This window comes from Microtus oregoni, unplaced genomic scaffold (assembly GCF_018167655.1).
Source record: "Microtus oregoni isolate MIOR12 unplaced genomic scaffold, Mior012 000002F_ref0000024, whole genome shotgun sequence".
In the NCBI taxonomy this organism is placed as follows: Eukaryota; Metazoa; Chordata; class Mammalia; order Rodentia; family Cricetidae; genus Microtus; species Microtus oregoni.
Genome location: NW_024543061.1, coordinates 79,825,992 through 79,850,268, shown reverse-complemented (window position 1 = coordinate 79,850,268; position 24,277 = coordinate 79,825,992). Strand labels below are relative to the sequence as shown.

Sequence of the window (24,277 nt, the reverse complement as noted above, 5' to 3'; positions counted from 1 at the left end):
ATAAAAAGCCTTGATTGCTTTCTTTTTGCAAACTGACCTGACCCCGGGGCCCATCACCACCCAGCACCACTCCGGGGCCTCCAGGCTGGTGAGTCTCACGAGCTTCCGTGAGCATCCCTGAGTACAGAGCTATGCTGCCCCTTAGAACCAGCAGTCTTTGTAATCAGCAAATTTCCTTCTATATTCCCGTTCTTGCATCTTTCCCATTGTTCCTATGTGCTTAAAAAAAAAAAAAGTAAATCTCTCTTCTACCGAAGAGCCAGAATGCTCTATAATAATGCTAAGTAATACAATGCTCTATGGTGATTAAACGCTCTAAAGGTTTACATATACAAATCAACAGGGTTTACACATTTTTTAAAAATACTTAGAGAAAAAAGTCACCAAAATACATGAAAGTGGAGTTGGTTAGAGTTTCACAGCAGCCATGTGTTGTGGTTCCGCACACAGTCCGGGCAATCAATACTTTAGATACCTTAAAGAACTTGCTATTTGCACAGCCAAGTCTTCCACTAAAAATAAAGTGCAGACAAATGATACTTGTGATGCCCAAGGTCACGAGGGGGAGTCAGCGCTGAGAAACAGGACAGATTTCCTGAGCGCCCATCCATTCCCATGTCTAACGTCTAACCCCCTCGTTACGAACTTCCAAGCTGAAATGTACACCCACCTCCTTCCCATGTGCCAATCCTGGAAAATGGCACAGTGGAGGCAGTTCACAAAACAGAGGTATTTTAGGAAAGCATCATGGAACTGCTCGGCACGTGGCAGCACTAAGCGTTCGGCATTCTCCCCAACATTCTCTCTAGGGCTCTTCAAAGTGCCTTCTTCTCAGCCTCAAATTCCCGACCTGGTATTCGGATGTACAACACGGTTTTCCCTAAGGTGAGACATATGGTAATTTATGCTTTCTCTCAAAATCTCCCAAAGCTGCAGCACTCACCCCAAGCTCAGAGGTGGAATTTTAGCCTTCAGAATACCCTGAAGACTTGGTCATCAACTGTATCCATTCCAGACGGTAAAGCAGTGTTCATTAAAAAAAACAGCCGAACAAGATTATAAAGACTTCTGCTGTCTCAAGAGTGAAACCCGTAGAAGCATATGACACATCCCTCTTTTAAGTTCTAAAACAAACATTTTGGATTAAAAAAAAATTAGAAACGACTTAAGTAGCAAGTACCATAGTGAGTTTAAAGAACTAAAAACAGCAAGATACTAATCCAAACACTTCCATAGTAGACGCAAAGCCAAAAACAGAACTGATTTCAAGCACGGATATGGGAGTCCAGCACATTCTACAATGTGCTGCTGCTGTTTTCATTTACTTTAAGTGATTTTAAATAACCAGCTGTATTGCAAAGTAAACTTCTATGTCTGAGCCACCTAGTTAATACACATAACTGTAAACCCTCTTGTTTCCATTAAATAACTGATCTTAACACTAACAGGTCTTACCTATTACTTTAGCAATTCAGTAGAGAAATGCAGCAAAAATCATGATTTCAGTATAAAGCACCAACAGTGAAAGACAAATGTGTGAAATGCAAGAACGCTCCTCGTCTCCTGGCACACAGCTCTGCCAGCACTACTGAGCACGGGGAAGAACTGTCACAGCTGTGGGTGAGCGCTCCACCTCAGATCGCCACTGCCATGCCTACAAAGGCAGACAATTTCCTCTAGACCTCAGCTAAGGCACCAGCCACACACTAGCTAGGTCAGCACAGCACAGAACACAGAACCTAGGCTGTGGGCAAGGCACAGCCTACAGCGACAGACAGAGGAAAAGTGCTCACTCACCAGCCAGTGTCCTGCTAACGAAGCTGTGTTCTGCTCTCCGCCCCGGGCTTCTGCTTTCTGCAGACCAACGGCACCCGGCTCTTCCTCCTGCTCTTTCCACCAGAAGCTGAAGCACACCGCAATCTCCCCGAGCAGCTCCTTCCTGTGAGCATGCTCGGTATCTTACTTAAATGACTTGGTATCTCAGCATGCCATGACCTACTTCCAAACAAACTCAAGAGAGCTGCACACTCAAAGATATCAGATGCAATCCCTGCGCATAGCTGCCAAATGTTAGCTGGCTGGCCTGTAACTCTGAGGTTTGGTGCATCATTTAACTTGATGGGACAAATTAGAGCAACTTCTATATTTTTATTAGACACACCCTTACGTTTCAATACTTGCTAAAGAGTTATGCTCTTCTTAAATATGTGTCTCTGTGGGTGTTGTGCATGTGAGTCCTGGTGGCAAAGAAGAAAGGCTTAGACCACCCTGGAGCGGACACGACAGGCAGCTGTGTGCTGAACTGGGTCCTCTGCAAGTGCAGAAATGCTTATTGGCTGGGCCCATCTCCAGCCCCAGGTGTCAATACTCAACTGTCAACACAAATATGCCAACAGGCCGGAATAAACTGCGATTTTAAGACATCTAAGACGTGAACCCCAAATGTAAATATAGGCACCGATAAAACAAGGAAACTAGAACCTATGGACTAGAACCCTGCCTCTCGTCCTGCCTATCTATCCCCATGCACCGTCATCTGTGAACTGGGTGCTGCTGCCTGGCCTCACTGCTGCTCCTGCTTTGTGGTCAATCCTGCGCGCATGCAGCTTGGCTGCTTCTTTAGTTTTCTCAATAAAAGTGTTTAATTTCTCCTCTGTAAACAGCAGTGGACTGAAAAGCTGCTATATATTTGCGCCAATGTTTGCTACCCTCAAATTAAAGTTGATTTTTTCCAACCTACAGATTATGTAATACATTATAGATGATGTTACCCAACAGCAGGTATGACCCAAATATTGCTAAGTGTAGAGAACAGAATCTTGAATCTTGTGTGTGTGTGTCTGTGTGTCTCCTCAACAACCTGGAATGCAAAGAGTTCTGCCCCCTCAGGACTGAGATTAAAGATGTGTGCCATTGCCTGAGGTAAAATTGCTTATTTTAAAGAACAAGTTTTACAAAAATGGCAAGAAACCATGAATTTATACATAAATTAATAAACGTTTATATCAGAACATAAATAATTTGCCTTGGTTTTCTGGGTAAGCTGTAGCAGCAGCCATGAACTTTGGGGTGATGGAGATTTATCGCCTTTCGATCCTCATGAAGAGACCTGGCACACAGTCCAACAAAACCCAAGCACACAACCCTCCATAGCCACTTCTCACTTCTCCTGGGCAGACAAGCAGAAGGAAGAAGTGTTTGTAGGAAGTGTCTGTTCACGCAGCATGCACAGATGAAGGCAGCACACCTCCCTCCGATGCAGCAAAGCTAATTCTAGCATTAAATGGGCATATATGCTAATGAGAGCTTTTTTTCTTGGTCACAAAAAATGAAATACTACCCTGTAATTCCAGAACTAAGAAGGCAGAGGCAGGAAGATTGTGAGACTGAGCCAGTCTTGGAAGCTTGGTTCCCAGCACCTGTACAGGTCTCTGTGGGCACCCACCCTCAAATGCAGTATCAACACGGACATAGACACATATACATAATCTAATATAATGTTTTACAATCAAGGACTAAATATGTAACTTGGATAGAGGGCTTGCTAGCTTCTGCAAGGCTGAATCCTCAGACAGAGAAAAGTCGGGGGAACCACATTTAATTTCAGCCCTTTCCCAAGGAAACTGCTAATTTCAAAGCAAACCACCAACAAAACCTTCTCTTCAGCATCATCACTGGCAAAGAGCTTTGGAGCTTTAGATCTGAGGTAGCTACACAACATTCTATCTTTGAAGAAAAATCCCAGGAAGGAAACAGAACGAAGGGTAAAAGCGGGTACCAAGAGTCACGCAACTGACAAAGTCTGGAGGAAAAGCAGAATGCCTTCTGCTGAGGGAGATGACTTGCGCTTTTCTGAGGATAAGGATTGGAACCGCCTGGATGAATGCTAAAGATGTGGAGAGAAAGGCGAAGGACACAGCCAGGAGTGAGGCTGCGACTGGACAGAGGCCCAGGAACCTATGCAAGGACGCTGGTTGCATGAACAAAGATGGGAGAGGAAACAAGCTCATTATCCTGAGGAGGACCCTGGAAGCAGACAGCAAGTATCCTACATGCCGAGCAATGCAGTGAACGAGGCTGGGCAAAAAGAATTACACGCACACCATACACACACATACACACACCACACACGCACACGCACACACACACAGACACACACACACACACACACACAAAAGAGGATAAGTGAAAAAGAGGCAACTCATTCCACATGTGTCCAGCCTGTTCTCTTTCATTTCCCCCTTTAAACATCTCCACACTAACTCCCTTCAGCATGACTTGTCCCTCTCTTATACATTTAACTTAACCGTTCACAGTAATTAGAGGTCTTTTTCTGTTTTTGTTTGAAATACGGTTACACCACGTAGCCCAGTAGGCTGTGACATTGTGACTGCCTGCTCAGTCTTTTGATAGTGGGATTACAGGTACATACTGCCATGCTTTTGTTATTGTTTTACTAATCTCTATGTTGCATAATTTATCTTTAAGACTAGTTCACCATTTCTACCAGCAAAATCGGAAACAAACATTCCCTAATAAGAATGGATGCTTAAAGAATAGATATCATCTATTTCTCTGACAATAACTTTCTCTCAAGACTTAAATATATATATATATATTTTATTTGACACTTAACCAAGGGTGGGAATAACACCTCAACTTTTTGCTGTTCTTTTGAGACAGGGTCTTTCTATACCACCCAGGCAAGCCTCCTGTACATTTCTATGGGTTAGATGACAGGCTTGCACCCCTATATCCAGTCGTCATGAGTTCTGCCTGCAATCCATTGTATTTTTAGAGCAGCATTAGGCTCGTAGTCAAACTGAACAGAAGACGCAGATCTCACATCCTTCCTCCCCTCCTCCCAGGCATGGCTCTCACTGAGACATTACTCCCTCCACAGTATGTTGGGGCTCACAGTTGGAGCTGCGTGTTCTATCGAGGGAGTCTCATACTACAATTTGTTGTTATTCTGTTTACCAAAGGAGTACAGCCGAGCCATCTGGGATAGCCGAGGAACATTAGAAAACACACACATGCTCTCATGCTCTCGCACTCATTTCGGAAGTCTTTTACCGTCTTTCTGTGTGCGGCCATACGCTGTGGAGAAACTTCTTAAATTTGGAGGTTCTAGAGAGGACAGAAAAGCCCATCTTCCCAGGGAATCCTCAAGAGTTAAGCACTGTCTGAACACTGTGAAGGACTGTTAAATCACCAATAATGCTAATTTTTCCTTCCAATAAGATAAGACCTACAGCAGTTTGATCTGACTGACAGCCGTTAGACCCTCCCTAGAGCCTTTTCTGTCTTGAGTGAAGGGCTACCAGCCAGATAACTAAGTGTACCACCATCATGCGAATATGAAAACCTCACAATACCTTGAAGAAGCTCTAGTTCACCCATGGTTGCTTCCTGCTAAAGAAAAACTCTTATCCCAGCTATGGCTTTTCAAAACAGCTCATGCCTTTCAGCCACCACAAGCTTCGGTGAACTCTGGATGACCTCAGAGCCTTGTCGCCTTTAGGCCTCAGGCCCTCAGGGGCACAGACCCTACCCAGCTGACCACAGACTCCAGTTAAGCCGCCTAGTTTCTCTGGTTAACAGTCACTGCACTGGCAGTGTGCTAGTTCACAGATGGAGAGAGAGAGAAATAAACAGCTGGGATCCAATACGGCAAAGCTGGGAAGGAAGTTCTGCGGGGGAAAAAAAGAGTTTAACGGGGCAGGCCACATCTCATGGATCCCTGCAGTAAGCCTGACGGAAAATTAAGATATTCAGATACAAAAAAAGCCAAGCAAATCGATGGGAGAAAACAAAGGGACATGTGGGCACTGTGCATGCATGTGTTGGCTCTTTGGGGCGTGGGGCAGGAGTGGGACAGGAGCAATGCAAGAGGCCAGGGCAGGATCTACAGCAATCCTGTGCTTCCTTAAGGAAGCAAATGACCCCTGCCTGCACCTCAGAAGCACTTGCTGTTTTAACCAGGAACGACACTTCACTCATGTTTTTAAGTATAACACTGGTGGTGACTTTCAGAGAGGGTGGAAAGGAGAAAGACTGGTGGCTGTGGCACAGATGAGCACAATGTGGTTTACAAGCAAAGCGGTGCCATAAGGAAAACCAAGAGAAAAACAGCACATCTATCTTTTGATCGCACATGCAGTCAAAAGGATAGGGTGCTCAACCATGGAACATGTTGTAGCACGATTAATAAAAACCCGGAGACAGAAACTGGGGTTCAACCTGAAGGTCAGAGAGGAAAAACAGTCAGCCACTGTCTCTTGCCTCTATCTCAGTCCATAATGGCGAACCTGCCTCCAGGAATCTCAGGATGAGACTGTGTGTGAGAGTTGTCTCCTCTCGTCTTATATTCCTCTCTAGGACTGGGATTAAAGGCGTGCACCACTACTGCCCAGTTTCTTTGGCAAACTAGTGTGGTTACTGGGATTAAAGGTGTGTGCCACCACTGTCTGGTCTGTAAGGTCTGTTTTACTCTCTGAACTTCAGGCAAGTTTTATTTATTAAAATACACTGAAATATCACTACATTTCCCCTTTTTGTCTAAAATAAAAAGCTATAACTAATATAAGAAAACCATATACAGAAAGTACAATGACTATATACAACATATACAGGCAATAACTACATCAACAATGTCTAGTCCATTTGCATTTGACAAATTCAGAAAAAACACTCCATATCTACCTTATCTTGGTGAGTTCAAAGTCTTGACCTAATTTACTTTCTATCATAACTTGCTTTCCGCATCAGGTGAACAAGGAAAACTGTAACTATAACTATCTAGTCTTCAACTCCCTCAGAGACCCAGGAAAGCAATAACATTAACTGAGTAATGAAAAAGTGTAAGCAAGTGACTTCCAAAAAAATGTGAGAAATGACAGAAACTGCTGGCTGCCTGGACCCAAAGTCCTCTACAACACTGGGGCATCTAGCTTTGGTCTATACGCCTAGCATATTGGATACACTTTTCTGTGAAGCAGGATATTCTGAAGGGCTGTCCCTTCTTGTCTGGACAATGTTTGGCAGTCACTTCCTTTTGTGCCCTGCTTGTCTAATTAGGACAGCAGAGTGTCACCAGTCAAGGTAGGGGCATTTTCTAGCCCAGTGGCTTACTTTTGCTGCAAAGAAAGTAAACTCCATGTGAAGTTTCTTCAATGCCCAATATCTTCTCTGAAGTAGATTGGTGCTGCCAGGAATAGACATGTCTCATTGTTGTAAAAGAAGAGCCTTTTTTATTAAAACATCTTAAATGCCATATTCTGTAGATCTCTAAAGTGTTTGAAGATGACCTGTCTATCTAAAATATATCTTTGTTTGGCCTTGAAAACATACCTAATGTGACTATAAGTTTGATTATACCATGTGATTAACCACTAACCTGAATTATAGCAAAGGTCTTGGCTGGGGTGGTTGGGTGTGGTAAGCCTACTCAGGCAGAATTCAGGTGGTAAAGACAGGCATTTAAGAGAGACTGAGTTCAGTGAGTGAGTTTAGAACCTTGACTACCACCTGATATCTAATAATAGGCAGGAGACACTTATGTGGGGCTAAAAAAAAATCAAATCAGTCATTCAAGGGTACAAAAAAGTAAAAGCTAGACAAAGCCCCTCAGAAGGAAGATCAGTGCAACACAGCTACCCACTGGGAGTGAGACTGAGAAACTCAAGGGAGGGGCTTCCTTCAGAAGTGGACACTGCTGGGGACAGAATGGACAGAAGAGTGGGGGCTGGAAAAGAAAAAAGGATTCCTTGGTAAGAAGGTATAGTTACGGTTTAAATCATCTCAGGGAGGGCTGAGGCCTCCTAAGCTCTGGCCAAGGACTTCATGATGAGAGGCACTTACCCACTGAGTGTTTGTATCAGCCAGACACGGTGTTCAACCTTTATGAAGATGAACATTCACACTTGTAAACAACCTCATGTGCCAATGACAGTTCTGTTAAAAACGTGGAGCCTTGATGACTCACTGACGCCACACAGGGCTACACAGGCAGAAGGCAGAGGAGCTGTGGTACATGTCACACTTTGAGTATAGCTGTTGCATTCTAAAACCCCGGGACATTTTCCCCACTGGATTGTTGCTCTGTTGTTAATGCCCCCTTTAAAAAGGCAATAAGCATTTATTGAATGATTCAAATATATAGTTTTATTTAAGGTTTCTGTCACCCCCACACACCAGGCCTTCTCACTCACTATTCTACATGCCTCATGGATGCAGAGGCTATCCAGGGCCACACAGTGTGAGAGGAACTGGATCTTAGACCAGGCTCAAACTCCAAATGTGTGTTCTAAAGAAGGCTTCAAAGGCGGAAAGCTCATACAGAGCTGTTACAAGGGGTTCAACAGGTCAGGTGATACAGAAAGGCAGGGGAGAAAAGTCAGTAACAGTGAAGGGAGGACCTGTGGTAAACAAGAAGCTATGCACACAACAAACTCAGTCTCTGTTTAGTTTGACGAGGTGTAACTTTCATCCCATACGATCTACTTACACTATCAGGTTTAACAGCATATCCATCAACACAGTCTATTTCCTCAGAGCTCCAATATAGTCGCCCCTCCTTCCACACCCAGTCCTGACACCCACTGATCTGTGCTCTGTCCCTACACTTTGATTTCATGGGAAATCTCCAACAGAATCGTATGGTATGCAGTACATATATGGATATCTCCTTTTAGTTAATATAATGGTCTTAATGTTTCTTCATAGTATACTACCAGCCAGTACTTCCTTTTGATTCCTGGGTACTATTCTGTTGCATGGATGCTGCCTCTTTGTTACCCCTCTATGGCATGGGGCAGAAGATGGCGTCCGTGTCCACTCTGAGGCTTGGAGGACTAACGACACTATCAGCATCTTAGCACAAATCTTTGTGCAGATGTAGTCCAGTCCTGAGTAAATGGATGGGAGAGGCATCACTCAATCAAGTTTCTAAGTAATTCTTAAAGAAACCGCCAACTTCTGTCCAAGCGGTTCCATTGCTGCACGTTTCTGCCGCCAATGTAAGAGCTCCCCTGGCTATATAACCGCGTGAGTGTTCCAGGTTACCCACAGCACTGACAGCCTGGACCGTGGGCTTGGGGCCGTTCCTTTGCAATTCCCTGATGTCTGAAGACCGTAAACATGTTTCAAGTGTTTACTAGCTATGTGTGTAAGTTCTTTCTGTGTGGAATATGTTTGACATCTTTGTCTACTTAAACGTTGTCTGACGATTTCTGAGCACTCTTACAGCTGGGATCAGTTCTTTGGCAGAGCTGTGACAACACTCCTGTCAGTGGCTTGTGTGGTGCTCTCTCCAGGGTCTAATTACACAAAGCAAAAGTCTGAAACTTTGATCAAGTACAAAATCAATTTTTCTTCAATGACTTTTAGCATGTAATAAAACTGTATCAGGCTCAGAATTATAAACGTAAGCTTTATCATTTTTGTTCTTATTAATTTAGGTCAACAACCCATTTGTAATGTCATTATTATACAGACCTACGGAGTTTTGTTCTGATTTACATATGGCTTTCCAGTTACTAGGACATCCGCGGGGGGGGGGGGGTATCCTTTCTTCACCAAATTCCTCTGGCATCTTCACTAAAAATTTCCCCTTGGTTATGGAGAGCAGAAGTTATTAATAAGTAAGGAAAGATAAGAAAAACAAGGCAAGATGCGGACAGAACTGGGTTGGAAAGGTAGAGAAAGGCTAAAGAGGTTATCGCTTGCCATCCCTCCCAGGGGCTCTGAGGACAGGGACCAAAGCTTTGGACACGCCCTGGTGGGGAATCATTCACACGCCACCATCAGCTCAGACGTGCCATCTCCCACACTGGTTCTGCAAAGTGACAAACTCCCAGGTCTGTACTCAGAACCAGGGACTTTAAGTTCTCCATTTCCAGGAAGACTATGAGAAAAGGCTAAAACGATTTTCATTTCAAACTTGTGCACACAGTCTGAGACGTCTGTAAGCAGACCTTAGGACAGAAGGAAGTAGTCTCTCCACACAACTCCAGTCTCGAATGCACTTCCGGTGGTTGCTGTGGCAGGCAGGCTCACTGGTGGTTTTCACTGGGGTTGGACATTTAAGTGTACTTCTTCCAATGGTTTTTGCGGCTAGCAGGCTTACTGATGTCTTTCACTGGCATTTAGCATTCAGAGGAGGGTGGGGTATAAATGTATGAGATTTCAAGTAATTTCAGTTGACTGCTGAGCCACTACTTGGGAGCCCTCAAGATCACACATAAATATATGACAATGTATTTATGAAAAAAGTCTGAAGAAGTTCTAACCAACTAGGGAAGGGGACAGTGGTAATTCTTAAAAATGAGAAGCAAAACCACAAGCTAGAAAAAGGATCTTGAGAATGAGAGGCAAAACCACTAGTTAGGAACAGCCGCTGCCATCCCTGTCACCGCCTCATTCCGAGACAAGCCAACGGCAGTCCCAGCGCTCACCAGGCACAAAGCACTGAGACCATGCACACTGCTGGCAAAGATTCCTCTTTGTGCCTTACTGCTTTCCCAGGGCTTCAGAAGGCAGTAGGTAGAAAAAAAGAAAAATAATCTGATTTTTTAAAATATTCATTTTTGATAACCATCAAAACTTAGATCTTTTCAACTACTGATCAGGAAATCGAGGTGCTAGAGACGGCTCAGTGGTGAAGAATGTATACTGCTCTGCCAGGACCCAAACTGGTGCCCCAGGGTTCCCAGGGGGGAGCTTACAACTGCCTACAACTCCAGTTACAAGGGATCACAGCCCTCACCTGCCCTCTGTGGGCAGTGCACACGTGCGCGCGCGCGCGCGCACACACACACACACACACACACGAACTTCAAAATAATAAACTAAACATGTTTCTTTGGGGGACGAAAAGGTGACTCGGCGGTCAAGAGCACTTGTTCTTGCAGAGAGGACCTGGGTTCAGTTCCCAGCACCCACACGGTGGCTCACAATCATCTCTAACTTCAATTTCAGGGGATCTGATTCCTTCTTCTGATCTGAGATACCACCAAGCATGCACACGGTACACAGACACATATGCAGGCAAAACATACACACACACACACACACACAATAAAATGAAAAAAATCTAAATTTTTAAAACATTTTATATAAAAGAAAATAGGCCCTGTGGGCTGTTATATGGGAAAGAGCAGCAATAAGATCTTTTTTGGGGGGCACAGAAACTTACAGGGGTCTTTGGCACAGGTATGAATTCTACATGATAAATTTACTACTGACAAAAATAATTGTAATTTTTAAAATACATTTTCATAAAATAAACTTAAATGTACCATTGACTTTTACTGTAGCAATAAACCCTTACCATCTACTTAGCATGTGGCAAGATAATGAATAGGCCTAATTATACATTATTTTGGCATTTAAGTTGTCTGTTGCTATAGACAATACTTATGCTAGGAAAAAAAGCCCTCATGCTTCACTAGAAAAATAAAAAAACATATAAGACAATCTTGCTTCAGAATAAAGGTATAAGAGAAAAAATATTTTTTAAATATTGCATTATGTAAGTGAAAAGAAAAGCCAGGGTCGGGACAGGGCTATTATTACTTTCTGCTGAGAGACACTATAATAACTACTTAGTACCTCTCCCTCCAGGCAGAAGTTGTGTTTTTGTTCTCTTCTGCTGAGAATACTGTTCGCTGGATGACGAGATTTTACCTAAGTATTACAGAAATCTACTTCTAAAAGGAATTTGTTCCCTTTCCTCATTCAGCCTACAAATGTGTCTGTGGCAAACACTCTCGTGCCTGCCTTGGGGAGCTCACACGCTCCCAGGGAGGGGCCAGAGAACACCACAGAGGAGCGAGGCAGAGAGTACCATGTGCTGTGGTGATTGCGAGGGGGTGATGGGAGGAGGCCCCAAGGAGCAGCGGCTAAGCAGACTTCATGGCACAAAAATGAGGGGTGAGGTCCAGATTGGGCAGACTAAATTTAGACTCTAAGCTTGGCATTCTAAAGAAAGAAGGCGTGCATAGCCAAGTACAGCGGGGTGAGAGACGGTGGTCAGAAGCCCAAGTCTGAAATACAGGAATCGACCATTGCTAGATTCTTAGGCCAGGCAAGGGATGGGATGTGATGGGAAGGCTGCTAAGACCAGGAAGATCCCGATCCAGCCGGGACTTTTACACTTTAAGGAGAAGATGTGCTGCTCGGCCACTAGGTGGGGAACGGACCGGAAAAGGTCAACAGCAGGGGTGGTGAAAGCTGAGAGATGGTGGGGCACAGATGGAGGTATGATAAACACAGGAAGAGGCAAAGCTGGGGTACTGTTAGAAGGACAAAATGTCAACTGGGCCTACCAACAGGGGGTACAGGGCCTACCAACAGGAGGTACAGGGTTGCTAACTGAGAGAGAGATTAAGGATGTTTGCAAAGCTTGCAAAGTTCTTTTCTAACTGACTGCATGAGACATGTATGTCAGTGCACACGAGCTCACGGAAGGGACGGAGGTGTAGATGTTTGGGTGAGTGGCTAGCATATGGCATGTGAAGGGCCTTGGAAATGACAAATTTAAAAAGATTCCATGAATGAATTTTACTGAAACGAAACTGAAGAAATCCAGATGCAATAAAGTATCACTAAAGGTCATAGGAAGAACAAAAACTAATGCCCTTTTAATCTAAAACTAGATGGATACAATTTCAGTCATCTCAGTTAGTGTAGGCAAGACAAACACCAGACTGTCATCAAGCAAAATCATGTAAGCAGCAACCAAGATAGGCAGCGTGCAGAAGTCAAGGGAAGGATCTACAACAGCTTGAAAGTAAACCACGTGGCCACTGAAGAGACCAAGGCTGAACTGTGGACACCACTGTGGAGGACAAACGACCGCGGAGAACAGGAGAGACACAAGCTATCTGCAGGGACAAGATGGGCAGCAGGACAGACATGTCATGTGTAATTAAGTCTCCTTCCACTCTACATCCCGTGCCACGTTTGTGCCAAATGATGTCATCAGGTTAGGACGCAGTTGGCAGTGAACACAAAAGGAAGGACACAGGAAGAAAGGGGTGAGAAAGAAAGAAAAGGCACCCAGGTCAGCAATGTGTTTGAAGATGCATAGGAGGAGAGGCTTCGGAGAGGCTTCACACGCAAGTTCTAGACTAGCTTGCAAAAGACTCTCGAAGGGTTGGTTGGGAAGAACACTATTCCTTATTTCATGGGGTTAAAAACAATAAGTGAATTCAGGGTTGAAAAGTATCTAGGATAGTGTATATGCCCGACATATGGTATCTATTTTTATGTTTTGAAATTAAAATGCTAAGATAAAATCAATTCTCCTCTAAAACATTTACATTTTTGTTTTGTGTTTAAGACAGGGCTGATATATAGCCTAGGCTGGCCTCAGACTCTGATCCTCCTGCCTCCAATTCTCCAGCGCTAAGATTACAGAAATGCATCGCCATGCCTAGTCACTGCAAATACCCTTTATATTCCTCAACCTTAAAATAAACTATGTTCGGGGCTGGAGAGATGGCTCAGTGGTTAAGAGCATTGCCTGCTCTTCCTAAGGTCCTGAGTTCAATTCCCGGCAACCACATGGTGGCTCACAACCATCTGGAATGAGGTCTGGTGCCCTCTTCTGGCCTGCAGACATACACACAGACAGAATATTGTATACATAATAAATAAATAAATAAATATTTAAAAAATAAATAAATAAACTATGTTCAGAATAAATTATTGTCTTTGGTTTCTCCTGTGTCACATAACTGTACAAGGAGAAGCACATTTACGGCTCTCAGGACACTGCACCAGGACTGTGAGTTCCAGGTCAGCCTGACAGAAAGCCAAAGGGAAGACAGCGAGCAGCGAGCCAATCATTGCAAGGAGACGTCAGCTGAGAGTGCAGCTGTGCGGATGCTTAGCCTCGTGGCCCTGTTCACAACCCTGTGCCTCCCAGAAACTTCCCAGTTCATCTGTCTACAGCACATCGGACAGCCAGGCATCACTCTGGAGTGGAGCGGAGGGACAACACATCCGAGAGGTTCATTCTTGGATTGCACAGTTACAACAAGGCAAACACTGCATAAAGGAGAGCAGATTTCCAAGTGAGTAATAACATTCAGAGCTAACCCCCAATTTGGAAATGAAGGCTAAAACTTTAAACTGCTTCTACATAATGCTCATATTTACTTTCCAAATGCTGGCTTCTTGAACAATGGTTATGAATTACCGCAAAAAACAAGGTCTACCAGGTGTGGTGACACATACCTCTAATCCCATCACTCAGAAGGCAGAGGCAGGTGGATCTATGTGAGTTTGAGGCCAGCCTGGTCTGCAGAGCAAGTTCCAGGACAGTAGAGCGGTTACATAGAGAAACCCTGTCTTGAAAACAAACAATCAAACAAACAAAAAACCAAAACTAACAAACAAATAAACAAAACACCCCACAAAGTCCAGTTTAATGAAGAGCACTCTCACAAACCTCTATATTCTGGCACTTTCTAATCAGGATTTTCTCCTTAAAAATGCAATCAAAGACGTGAACAGTACCACTTATGCTTCCAGTTTATGACCTTCTACCCTTGACTCATACATGGTATCCATGGCCCCAAACAGACCATGGAACTTGGAAGTGAGGTGTCTCGGTGGTTAAGAGCACTTGCTATTCTTGCAGAGGGCCTGGTTTGATTCCCAGCACCCACACGGGCAGCTCGCAAGCATCTGCAACTCCAGTTGCAGGAGACCCAATGCCCTTTTCTGACCTCCAAGGACACCAGGCACATATGTGGTACACGTATATGCATACAGGTAAAATACTCATAAAACAAATCTTAAAAAAAAAAAGCTATGTATTTTTAAATCTAAAACAGAAGCCAAGAGGCTCATCCCACAGGGAGAGCAAATATTTTGGGCCTTATGAACCATCAGCTTTCTCACTATGATGAGAGAACAGTCATAGACAATACATCAAACGAGCAGGGCTATGATCCAACAAGATTTTACTTATAAAGATGGGCTAGATTTGGTCCCCAATCTAGAGGACCAGTTACACAGCACGGTGCCAGCCCCAATCTGCTTCAGACTGATCCAGCAGGGTTGGAGGAGGCTGTTCGGTCGTTCCCAGTCACTTAGACCTGAAATAATCACTCAGAAACTATTTTCTTTGCAATACTGTTTGGCCAATAGTTTAAGCTTATTTCTAACTAGCTCTTATATCCTAAACTAACCCATCTCCATTAATCTCTGCATTACCACGAGGTCGTGGCCTACCGGCAAAGCTTTGACAACTTTGTGGAGGCTCTGGTGGCAGCTACATGGCTTCTCACTGAACCAGCCTTCTCTCTCTGTATCTTTTCCAGCCTGGCTATATTCTGTTAAGCCACTGGCCGAAAGCAGCTTCTTTATTAACCAATGGCAATAAAACATATTCACAGCATAAGTCATTTCCCACATCACAGAAGATCATGTTACTCACTTCTGATATCCATTACTAACTCCACTGAGTTTCTGAGTACTTAATTTCTATTTATTTTGTACTTTACCAACCAAACGGAACTTAAACATTTTCTTTCCTCAGAAATACCACTTTCTGAAATTTATTATTTTCATATCTTTGACTTCACTGTTATCGGCAGAAATAACTGCACTTCCTTACAAATGACAAGCTCCCATAAAATTCAAAGCAAAGGCACTTCCCTGCCAACTTTAAGACTTCATTTTCCTCTACAGCTGAATAAAGCTCCGTTCTGCTAAGCTCCACATTCTCACTCACTATCAGTTAAGTGTCGACGCCTGTCTATCGGGCTCCACCCATTTGCGTGGATGTGCAGGCATCTCTACGACAGGGGAGGCAGCCTTCTGGGCACATGTCCAGCACACGTACAGCCTGCTCATACTGTAGAATAATTCTAATACGTTGGAGAACCCTCCATGCCGACACCTGTAATGGCTGTATTAGGATGCAGGGAATAAAGGTTCCTCTCCCCCACATCCTGACCAGCGCCAATGCCATGGCCATTCTGACTGGATGATGTGCAACCTCAGAGTAGTTTTAGATTGTCCCTGATGTCTACGGATATTTAACCACTTCTAAAAACAGTTACTGGCCACTGGTGTTCTTTCTTTTGAGAACTGTCTATTCATCTCATTAGCCGTTCTCAGCTTTGTTTTCTTGGTATTTGCTCTCACTGCACATAGGGTCTCACTACGTGCCTGTGGCTGGCCTGGGCCTCTCTACAGAGACCATCAGCTTCAGTTACTAAGTCAAGACCAACTTGACTTTTGTGCAGGGTGAAAGATAAGAATACATGGTTAAATTGGAGTTTTTGTAAGTCGTATGCTGATAGTGAAAGTTGGCCAAGATATTTAAAAATCACGGATATAAAATACCACTTTTTACAAATGAATTCATACTTACTGGATAAAATGATGGACCTTACAGTGACATTTTCACATGTGTACATAACCCATTTTGATCACATTCACCTATTACCTTGTCTTCCTATCATCACTGCTCCCCAGTCCTTTTCTTGTCTTTCTCCTTAGGGTTCACAGGAAAGAAAACACGCACTACCCACTGCAGACTAATGTGATAATCTCATCTCATCCATTTTCCTGCAAATGACCCGACTCCATTCTTCTCAGCATCTGAATTATGCTCTGGCTATACACGCCCGTTTCCTCTTCCCGCTCTGTGGATGGGCACTGACCCCATTCCTTGGCTATTTCCAATAGAAGAGGAACAGGCACGGATGCCCAGGAGTTTCGCTGTCTGCTGACTTGGATTCCTTCCCGGGGGTGCTATGGCTAAATCATACGGTAGTTCTATTTCTAGCTTTTGAAGGAATATCAACACTCATTTACATAATGACTGTGCTAATTTACATTCCCAATAACAGTATGTAAGAGTTCCTCTCCCTCCACATCCTAGCCCGACACTTGTTTTTGTTTGCTGTTGAGATCTGCTTTCTTCATGATAGCCATCTGACGAGGGTGAGAAGGAATGTGTGGTTTTGATTTGCATTCCTTCATGACTTAAGATATTGAGCATTATTTTAATGTAATTATTCGGTTTGTTTGCCAACTTGCTCACTGGGTTATTTCTCCCTTTGGTGTTTAAATTTTGGTATATTCTAGATAATAATCTGCTGTCAGCTAAACAGCTGAAACGAGGGTTTCTTTTTCTTCTATTTTATAGGCTGGTTTCTAATCTTTTGGTTCTTTCTTGTGCAGAAATTGGTGAGTTTGACCCAAACCCATGTCAACTCTTGCCCCACATCTCCTGGTATCCTAGGAAACAGCCAGCACATCCTCCGCGCTCTGACGCGCCTCATGTTCCTGTCTAGCTTCTCTTGCTGGCTCCCTCTTCACCGCTCACTGTTCTCACACCAACACTGTCGAAGCCTTGGCAATGGCTCCCGCAGCTGCTGCTTCCTTAACCTCACCCCTGTCCATCTAGGTACATTTCTTGGGGGGGGGGGGAGGATCTCATATAAAACACACTCAGTGGTGGTCTCACAAGGCAAACACAAAGAGGGGATCATATAGGGACGTGTAGTGATTCTGACATCATGGAAAGTTCTGGCTGTGAGTCATCTTCACTTCTGCAACACGCCAGAAATAATTAGACACACTGAGCTGATGGGACTGATGTCTGCACTCTGACTTTGCAGCAGGTGTATGTGCAGACGGTCACCACGCATGCAGAACGGCACACGGCTGCCTCGGCTCTTACGGATGCAGGAGCACAGCCCAGTCTCTCTTCTGCAATGGCTGGCACAGTGTTTTACAGCAACGTTGATAAACGAGCAGCTAATAAAAAAAGCTATGTGGGAGTCAGAAGAAAAGAGAAGAAAGGGGAGGAGGGGGAAGGGAGGAAACTTCATACAGCTGATTTAATTATTCGCAAAGTTTGAGCGGAAAAGCTCTTGTGACTTCAAATCCTATTTTTACAACTGAAAATAAAATTTCTACCCAGTAAACAGTAAAGAGCTAAGTATTTCCTAAAAAACTTCTAGTAATAAGTAGGAGTATTTCAAAGATTATTAAGATTATTTCAAAATCAGAGAGAAAACACGAAAGGCCATGGTTTGGACTGCCATCAAAAGCAACAGGAAAAGTTAATGAAGTCTATGAAAAAAATGATATGAGATTGAGATTTATCTGAATAATAACTTTTTTGCTGAATAATAAATTTAAAAAATATATGAGGTGACGTGGGGAGTGAGGAAGCGGGGAACGGACATGTTGTGAGCAGATCTCAACTATCAATAAGGCAATGAGCTCACGCCTTGGGAAAGGACAATGCAAGCAGCCAAGTCCTCTCGGACGAGACCAAGCACAGAGAAGGACATTCAACCACAGAAGCCACTCACGGAAGGAGAATTCTGGCTAGCCTTTTTCAGGCAGCTCTCCCAACTTTTACTCATTTTTCATAATGCAGTTATTCATGTCAATAAAATGTCAGACCTACCACTTGTCTAAGTAAGAGCGGAGAACAGGCCATTTGCTGGCTTAAGCTGAATTACTATATTAATGTCCCCATATTTATTTTCCTGACTCATTTCTGAGCGCAGAGTAGCAGATCACTGCCTTCCTCAGCCTCCACCCAGCTTTCCCACAATCATCGCACACATCCTCTGCCTGACTGATGTATAAACTTCCATCTTTCAGTGCCACAGAGATCACAACGCTGGAGTTACTCCTGTCTGCACCCCGTTACTACGGTGTGTGGTCACCTGACCACCCAACCTCCCCTTTTCTCATTTGTACAGAGGCAGGAGCCTCGTGACCACCTCTTCTCCTTTTCCTTTAGTCAGGCGTTGGGCATGCTGGGTTCTTTTGTGCCTCGTCAATCTCTTCAGCCAGGAAGGGTTTTCCTAGTAAACCATGCATCTGCCAAGCTTACGTTATTACCTGGAAATTACCAGATGCTTTGATATGAGAAAAATCCAAAACACATTGCTCAGTTAAAAGATTTTTTTTTCCTTAAATTGATCCTACTTGCTAAAAATACATATAATAATAACCTTACATATAAACCATAAATATAAATACATGATAACAAGATAAAATAAAAACAAGTTAAACCCACAGAGGAATGAAGTGCTCTATAGGAAATGATCTCAGTACTAACTAACCCTGACAATTCAGACCTAGAAGTACACCCACGGCAGCCAGTACAGGCTCACCACCTCTGAAAGCACTAATAAAATTTCAGAGTCAAGAACACTGTTGATGGGGCTGGAGAGATGGCTCAGTGGTTAAGAGTACTGACTGCTCTTCCAGAGGACCCGGGTTCAATTCCCAGCACCCACATGGCAGCTCACAACTGTCTGAAGATCCAGTTGCACATAAAATAAAATTAAATAAACCATAAAAAAAAAACCAACATTGTTGATGTTGGTTTGAAAATGACATGAAAGTGACTATAAAGAGGCAGATTGACACAATTTTAATAATTCGATGTCTGTACCTGCCCCTACTTTCAAAACATTAAAGTAGTATGGATTTATTTTCAAAACGAACATAGCAATCTGAAAATAGGTTTATAAAAAGCGTATTAAAATAGGATGGAAAGGGGATATTTAAAGGGGATGTTCCTATGGCCTCCTCTGTCACCGTCTGCCTCATTGGAGACAGGTTCCCTCACTGAGCCAGGAGTTGCAGGTCCAGCCAGGCTGACTGGCCAGCAGGCTCTGAGGACCTTCCTCTCTTCATGTCCCAGGGCTAAGCTTACATGCTAGGCTGGGATTCAAACTCAGGTCTTCATGCTTACAGAGAATGTGTTCTCCCCCATGGGCTAGCACCCCTGCTCCCCCCCCCCCCCCGCTACATCACAACTTAGGTGAAACCAGCGGTGCTCTAGTGGATGGTAGACCAGAATTGAGAATCACTGAGAATCACCGGCCGTGTGTGCACAGCCAGAGGACAGCTCTCAGGAGCCATTTCTTTCCTGCCACCTTACAGAGTCCAGAAACCTAATTTGTCATCAGTTCTGTGTGAGCACCTCTACTTGCTGAGCCCTTGGAACTGCAGCTGTGAGACCCCACATACACGAAAGGAAGAATATAACTATAATAGAAAGGGTAGCTTTAAAGTCTTGATAAAAACTCATGCTAAATAATTACGTTTGACACATCAGCAAACTAATAAATGCATCTAGGGATAAAAGAAATTATGATGCTAAAAGGAGTTAGTCATAATTACGTACTAGCAATGTCTATTTCAACCACTAGAGGGCATCAATGACATACTGTTCTTTAACCTGGCTTTAACCATGAAAGATTTCAATAGAAATGCAATAAATACTAAATATATTTTTATATTGAATTATTATACAATATATTTTAAGGTTTTGTACAAATTGAAGGTTAATGATGAAAATATGTACTATTTAGTAGATGAAATTAATTTTGACTTCAACTCTCCAAGAAGTCTCTGGTAAGGTAAAAACTGATTTAGAATGTAGAATTCCAGTGGATGGGTGCAAATTCACAAACAGTATTTTTAAAAAGAAATAAAGCAAAGGATAGAAGTTGAGAAATTTAAAACAATTCCAAGAAACATGTTATATATATGACCAGTCCACAGAAAAGGAGGTCCTGAGCTGGCATCCTTTTCTCAAATGCACTAATTAGATATGAACTGTCTGGATATACATTTGGTAACTAGCTTCAGGCCAGAGTCAGTTGTGCACACAGAGATAGCGTGGCTTTCCTGCTCTACTTAGCCAGCTTTACTGTGTACCTGGCAGGAGCAGACGTGGACTAGACGGTAAGAACCTCTGAGACCAAACCAACCAAGCGAGGCCACAACGACGGCACGTGCGGCAAGATGTCCCGCGGCGTCTCATTCCATCACAGACCTCCCACCTGCTCCGTTATTCTCAATGCTACCTCCCGGGAAATAGTTGTTGAATTATACTTTAAATTATCCATCACTTTACACTGAATTCGACCCTCCAAGAGACAAAATTAATAAAAGTTACTTCTTAAAACCAGGAAAACTGTCCATTTGGGGGCCTTTCAGGAGCTCATGCTGCTATGGTTTCTGGTCTGATTCTAGCTGCTAAGATCTAGCGGCTGGCAGAACCCACTTACAAGTCTCTACAGACAAGTGACTAATAAAATGGGGCCCAGTGTCTCAAGAGCGATATCAGTGTGAAGGGTGCTTTACTATAAAAATACCCCACCTGCTTACAATAAGAGGCTATATTCTAATAAGGAAACTGAGCCAAATAAAGTGATTAATCAATGATAACAACACTACATTTACATTTGTGCAGCATGACATTAAACAAAGCAGAGGTATTTACATATAGGTGGCCTGATCATACAATTCCCAAATCACTGAATACTTTAAAATGTATTTATGTACGTATGTATGCACACACACACATATACACATACTTCTTTGGAGTGGGACTCTTGTAGCTTCAAATGACAATCAAATTCAAGTTCAAACTAGTGTAAGTAAAGCAAAGGCTTGAATGGGGTCCAGAGGCCAAATGAGGAGTGCAGAGACTCACAGACTCAGCTAATATCAGACTGGAAACTATCCTGAGGACCGCAAGACTAGTATCTTTAAGGCTTCAGATGCAACACAAGAGCCCACAGCATCAGGATGGAGACGCCAACTATTTGACGTCAGTGTGAACAGTCTTAAGAAGAAAACAAGACACAATGCTGAAGGTTCTGCTTGCTGGCTGGGCTTTGGTTTTGAGATAAGTTCTCACTAGTATCAAGCTTAGATCCTCCTGTATCAGCCTAACTGCTGACACACAGGTGTGAGCCACCAGGGCTGGCCTCTGTTTGTTTTTAAAAGGCTCATATACAAAGCTCTTGCCCTTCCATCACAGACAATCAAACAAGTTCCCAGCGCTTTTGGAAAGCAGAGTTCTGAACGACAATAAAACAAGAGCTTATTAAAAGTTGAAAAGCCAACAGTAAAACAAACATCAGCAGGCAAGTACGAAGGATGAATTCAAGACAAACTTTAGATTTTTAAACTCACGTGTAACAAGATGAGTGCAGTATGCACTGCTGTAGGTGAGTGCAGTATGCACTGCTGTAGATGAGTGCAGTATGCGCTGCTGCGGGTGAGTGCAGTGTGCACTGCTGTGGGTGAGTGCAGTGTGCACTGCTGTGGGTGAGTGCAGTATGCGCTTCTGTGGGTGAGTGCAGTATGCGCTGCTGTGGGTGAGTGCAGTATGCGCTGCTGTGGGTGAGTGCAGTATGCACTGCTGCAGGTGAGTGCAGTATGCACTGCTGTAGGTGAGTGCAGTATGCGCTGCTGTGGGTGAGTGCAGTATGCACAGCTGTAGGTGAGTGCAGTATGCGCTGCTGTGGGTGAGTGCGGTATGCGCTGCTGTGGGTGAGTGCGGTATGCGCTGCTGTGGGTGAGTGCGGTATGCGCTTCTGTGGGTGAGTGCAGTATGCGCTGCTGCGGGTGAGTGCAGTGTGCACTGCTGTGGGTGAGTGCAGTATGCACTGCTGTAGACAGCCATCACTACGAGTTAGCTAGCTATGGTCTATTTCTCCTTTAAGTAAATTCAAACACCCATTATTAATAAGCAAATTTACAAGTAAATGTACATTTTTTTCAAGTTACCAGATTCCTCTAAATTGTGTCAATTACTTTAAAATTTCCACATGAAAAAAACTGTATACAAAAACTACAGGTTTTTCTTGATAAAAAAAAATCAATCCATAAGAATAAAGCACAATCAAATCAATAATAACTTCAAAATTGTCTTGCTGGCAGTAAGAAAAGAAAGTGACAGATTGAGTAAGGGAAACCAAATCTGCTTCACAGTCCAAGCACCAGAAGTGTGAAGAGCCGGTGCCCTCATCTGGCCAAACAAAGAACTCACCATTGGACGCGTCTGTGCCTGCTCAGTCCTGAGAGTCAATTTCAGGACTTTAGTGGTAAATCTAAAAGCAGGGAGGGGGGCAGGGTAACTGGCCAGTACAGATCTGTCGGCTGCCTTCTGAAAGGCTCCACAGGCTCGACTTCTGGCTACTACAATCCCAACTATTCAGATGCTATCGTCCTCATGTTTGCAATCATTGTAAAACAGCCTAGAGAAACTTCTATGGGGGCCTGCAACACAGCTCCTCAGGTGAGGGGATCTGCCCAAGCCTGATGGCTTGAGTTCAGTCTCAGAGTCACACGGTGGAGGGCAGGGCCTATTCTCCAAGGCTGGACTCTGACATCCATATCTGTAGGGCCCGGGTCTACCGCTGTTCCTGGGGTTCATCTTGAGGACAGTTTCCGGTCAGCTAACTAAAACATTCTGTTTGTTCCTGGGCTCCCTCTGCCCTGCCTGGTGATTAGCTGTAGGGCATTGTCGACTCCATCTTTGGTGTGGTAATTTCCCACCTGCTCCTTGTGCAGCAGCGAGGTATATAAGGATTTCCCCAAGGTTGAATAAATGGCATTTGGCTGATCTCCTTTCGAATGACCCAGGTCTCTTGTGTGTTCTTTCAATCTCCAGGCCCTTGCCTGGCTCGCGTACGGTACAGTGGCGTGTGAACTGTACCGAGGGGCTAACACAGAATCGGGTGTTACACATATCTGTGCCATGATTCCACACACATATATACACAAATAAATAAGAGCAAGAATTAATGTAAGAGAAATGTGCACCCCAAAACAAGACAGACTATGACTCGTGTCACATAAGCTGAAAAACTGGCTTCATTGCTAAGATGTAAGCCTGCACTTTTTCTTCCTATTTAAAGGTTTCTTAAAAATTATGCATAGACTGAAGGTCTCTTCATTCCCAGGGACAAAAGTATTCCAGATTTTGGAATATTTAGTTTACCAGCTGAGTGCCCATAACCTAAAGACCTGAAACGTGAAGCCATGAGAAGTTTTGTTTGCCAAGAAAGATGGGAGAAGCAGACGGAGCCTTGGCTTGCAGAGTGACTTCAGACCAAGCCCCGACTGCTAACATAATTGTTATCAGTGCGGTAACTGCGCATCAGACCTCGTGAAGCTCAGAACAAGAGCCCATCTCAAGCAGCCATGACGCTTAAAGTAAGCATCACATGACAACAAGCCTCAGGTCAACTTAGAACACAGGTGTCAGGAATTGTCAAGATCTTAGCTTTTGCCAGACTTGTGCGAGAATAATTATTCACTGACCCATGTTCAGACTTCAAATCCCAACCCCAGAACTTGCGGCTACGCCACCTCATGGTGCAAGGCCCCCGGGGAGGGTGTGAGATCACAGATTATCCCAAGGAGCCTCACGAGTAGAGTGAGTGAGGAGGAGATAGAGCCTGGAACCAAGGAG

At 43.8% G+C, this 24,277-nt stretch overlaps 1 protein-coding gene across 27 annotated transcripts in view; it reads right to left on the bottom strand.

Moving 5' to 3' along the window:
* Nucleotides 1–24,277, bottom strand: part of Plekha5 (pleckstrin homology domain containing A5) — a 167,307-nt gene that overhangs the window by 99,475 nt on the left and 43,555 nt on the right. The window contains exon 1 of one of the 27 annotated variants that reach the window (XM_041678992.1): nt 671–692. The exons of the other annotated variants lie outside the window; for them this stretch is intronic. Coding sequence (XP_041534926.1) covers nt 671–681 — 11 coding nt within the window. The 5' untranslated portion in view covers nt 682–692. Of the gene's footprint in view, nt 1–670; nt 693–24,277 lie in introns of those variants that run through there. 27 annotated transcript variants of the gene reach the window in all.